General features: G+C 35.9%; 1 protein-coding gene across 1 annotated transcript; it reads right to left on the bottom strand.

The window, feature by feature from the left end:
• Positions 1-207: 207 nt before the first annotated feature.
• Positions 208-3,123, bottom strand: LOC128659183 (gastrula zinc finger protein XlCGF8.2DB-like). The gene is made up of 2 exons (XM_053712867.1): positions 3,006-3,123; positions 208-2,244 (listed from the first exon to the last, which is right to left on the bottom strand). Exons 1-2 carry the CDS (start codon positions 3,040-3,042, stop codon positions 1,166-1,168), a joined length of 1,116 nt encoding a protein of 371 aa, XP_053568842.1. The 5' UTR covers positions 3,043-3,123; the 3' UTR covers positions 208-1,165.
• Positions 3,124-3,884: the final 761 nt, after the last annotated feature.

The raw sequence follows: 3,884 nt of genomic DNA, 5'->3' as shown, positions 1-3,884 counted from the left end.
GTAATATGGTCAGACCAAATAAGTTGTGAGGTCATCTACCATCAAAATCTGTATTTCTATTTCAATTCTTCTCTATTTCTTTGTATGTTTATGCTGCACCTATGCCCTCTCCTCATATATAAATGTGTATTGTTGCTAAACGCTGTCATCGATAAATAACATTTTTAACATTGTGCCTAAAAAAAGTAAATAAAAAAAGATCAAGTAGACTGTCCCTTCAATTTAATTATAGATCTTCACATTCTCATTACTAATGTAAATATCAATTCAAGATGCAAATCAGATGTTTTTTCTCAGCAAGTTTAATTAGTGAAACTTTCATTTCGTTGAATTCGCCCACTATATGTTTCATCTTTTGCATAAAATAAACTAAGTTAGACCAGATTACTACCGTGTCTGTGTACGATTTGCTATTGCGTCATGTACTAAACCATCACATCTCAACCTAGGTGATTCTATGTAACTAACACTTGATAAATGTTCTGTTATGGGAAAAGCATTAGGCAAATGCTGCGCACACAACAGACTTCTTGTGTGTCAGTCACTCTAGACCAGAGTTTTTATCTGTAAAACATCTCCCATGATTCTCCAGTATGAATATATCAGTGATATGTAAAACTAGTTCCCTATACATCTAAATGTTTAAATAATGCACACCGTAAAGCACGACCTATTATAACTCATGACAGTGTGTAACAGGTATGACCAGGCGTATTGGGGGCGGAGACTAGTGGTTCAGATAGAGGCGCATCATTCAGGGGTGGAGTCTTAGCAATAATGATTAGCAGGTAAGTCATCTAGATGGTGTGACAAGAGGGTTCAGCATTTGGGCAGTGCCAGGTTTGTGAGTAACTAGGACATGAAGAGCAGAAAACATTCACAAGTGGGATATTACAATAATGTAAAGATCTGACTCTTGTCTATAGCTTTTACCATACTCTGTGAATATAAAATTACTCTCCCTGTAGATCTAATGGTGGTTTAGCAGATGGATATTTTATTTAAATATTTTCCACATTATGCCCAGTCAATGACTTAAATAGGCTCAGTAGGAATCATTTGCAGGGTTAGGAGACCCCTATAATGCTTTAAACTAATCTTACGCTTTACTCTTCTGTACGGTTTCTCTCCATCATTAAACACAAATACAAATTGAGAAGATTCTTTACTCTGTACATGAGGAAGTTTTCTCCCTTCTATGAGACTTTTGATGATAAATGAAATTACTCTTTTGTGTAAAGCTTTTCCCACATTCTATACAAACATATAGTTTCTCCCCTGGGCGAATACACTTGTGAGTTTCAAGATTACACTTCCGTGTATAACTTTTCCCACACTCGGTACATGTAAAAGGTCTTTCTCCCGTGTGAGTCCTCTCATGAATAATGAGACTAATTCGTTGTATAAAACTTTTCCCACATTCTCTACAAGTGGATAAATTTTCTCCTGTGTGAATCCGCATGTGATAATTGAGATGACACTTTTGTTGAAAACATTTCCCACACTCTGTACAAGTAAATGGTCGTTCCACTCTGTGAGTCCGTAAATGAGATTTCAGAAGACTCTTTACTGGAAAACCTTCCCCACACTCCGTACACATGAAAGGCGTCTCTTCACCGTGAACTCGTTGGTGGCTTACAAGGGCTGGCTTCTGCTTAAACCGTTTGCCACACACTGAGCATGCGTACGGTTTCTCACCTGTGTGGGTTCTTCCATGAATCACAAGAGTACGTTTTTCAGGAAAACCTTTCCCGCACTGTTTGCATTTGTACGGTCTCTCCCCTGTGTGGATCCTTTCATGACATATCAGTTTAGATTTTTGTACAAAAACTTTTCCGCACTCTTTGCAGATATAAAGATTCTCCCCTGTATGAAGCTTTTGGTGTTGTTGGAGACAAAACTTACGTGCAAACGTTTTGTCACATGCGGTGCATTTAAAAGGCTTTTCCTGTGCTTCAGTCAACTGCTCTGATTTAGAAGTTTCCTTTTTTATAAAACTTTTTGAACTCTCAGTAAATTCGGAAGGTTTCTCCTCTTTGGGAATTGTTTGGTGCAAAAGGTGATCTATTTCTTCATGTTTCAAGTCTTTGTTCGCTGAGGAGTTTGTGCGTTGCCCAATTTCCATCAGTTGATTATTATCTTGAATTGTCTGCTGGGACAAATCCAGCGTCACGTGATCACCGCTAGCTCTCAGCGTATTTGGGTTTTCTGGTATTAATTGATGTATTGTATTTGTGCTATTATCTATAAATAAAATTTAATAAAAAGAGATACTATAAATACAATTTTCATGGTGTCAATATGTATTATAACTCATCTACTTAAAGAATTTTTACTCAATTACAATGTTAAATATTTTATTTATCGTTTTTTTTAAAATGCTTTTTATTTGTAAATGATGGAATTTAATGAGAACAAAACTACACTTTATTTCTACATTAAACATTATGGTGTCAATTTAACAAGCAGCGGATTCTGCAGCGACACCCCATCGTTTCTGGTCCACCAGAAATGGAAATTAAAAAGCTGTGGTCATAAGACCGCTGCTCCTTAACTTACCCGCCACCTTTTAGGTGGCGCAATGAAATTATCCCGATCTGATACGATCTAGATGATTGACAGCCCTTGCTAGGGGCCGATTGGCCCTGAATGTGCAGGAGGCGGCATTGCACAAGCATTTCACAAGAAATGCTTGTGCAATGTTAAATGCCGACAGTGTATCCTGTCGGCATTTAGCGAGGTAGAGCGGACATGATTCGCTACAGCAAATCAAGTCAGCTCAACCTCTAGTAAATCTACCCCTATGGGTCAATTACTGGTAAAAAAAATAAGTAAAGTCATTTGATTTAATAGTTATTTGACTGCAATGTAATTTCTTTGAATTTTTCTTTTTAAGTTTCAGTTTGGTAAAAAATGTACAAAAAAACAAACCTTCTTTAAACTACTTTCAAAATGTAATATTTATTATTTTTAATACCAGCATAATATACTAATGATTTACTCACCTAACCCATGTGAGTCCATATTAGCATTAGGCTCCATTGTCTTGGCCCAGTCAGAAGGTTCCTTCAGCCTTTCTAACTATACCAGCGGCTGATCTCTATTGGGGGTCTTGTAGAGCCTATAAAACAAATTAAGAATACACATAATGATGTGAACATTATAGGAAGAAACAACAGCCTTACAAATAACAGATGCTAAATCCTTGTGCCTGTATATTGTGTAGGTTCTTCTAGCTGCAGTCACATAGCACTAAACTAAATAACATGTATATCACACATATGAAAGAGCACTGTTTATTAAATGCATTTGTTCATATGGAGAATGTGCACATAAAGCAGTTTATTTAGGTTTTGGAAGCAAATGTCTGTGTAAAGCTGGTCCACAAACATAAGAAGTAGGGTTGCACCGATACCATTTTTTTAAGACTGAGTACAAGTACCGATACTTTTTTTTAAATACTCGCCGATACCAATTACCGATACTTTTTAAAGTCATGTGACAGTTTCCCAAGCACAATACCGACTAATGAGTTAAGATAGGTTCTTTATAATTATAAAGAACTGTAACTCAAAAGACATTATGAAATAATAAAACAGTTTTATTTGCATGTTGTCACAAAGTTGTAAAAACTCAAAGAAATTTCACAGAACACGTTTATAAATAAAAATATTACATTAAAATATATTCATAATAACAACAATAAATAACAAATGTAGTATCACAACCAACCAAAAGTGCAATACAGTAAAAAATATACCAGTGCACTGTTTAAACATGGGGAACACTATGGGCTAGCTTATATTTGACTGGTAAGCTTTACCAATGCTCTCATTGCATGTCCAACTCCATAACCATTAAAGTCTATTGAGTTGAAAATGTGA

Source organism: Bombina bombina, chromosome 5, assembly GCF_027579735.1.
Source record: "Bombina bombina isolate aBomBom1 chromosome 5, aBomBom1.pri, whole genome shotgun sequence".
Classification (NCBI taxonomy): Eukaryota; Metazoa; Chordata; class Amphibia; order Anura; family Bombinatoridae; genus Bombina; species Bombina bombina.
The sequence above is the reverse complement of the archived record's forward strand: the minus strand, read 5'-3'. Positions and strand labels throughout refer to the sequence as shown.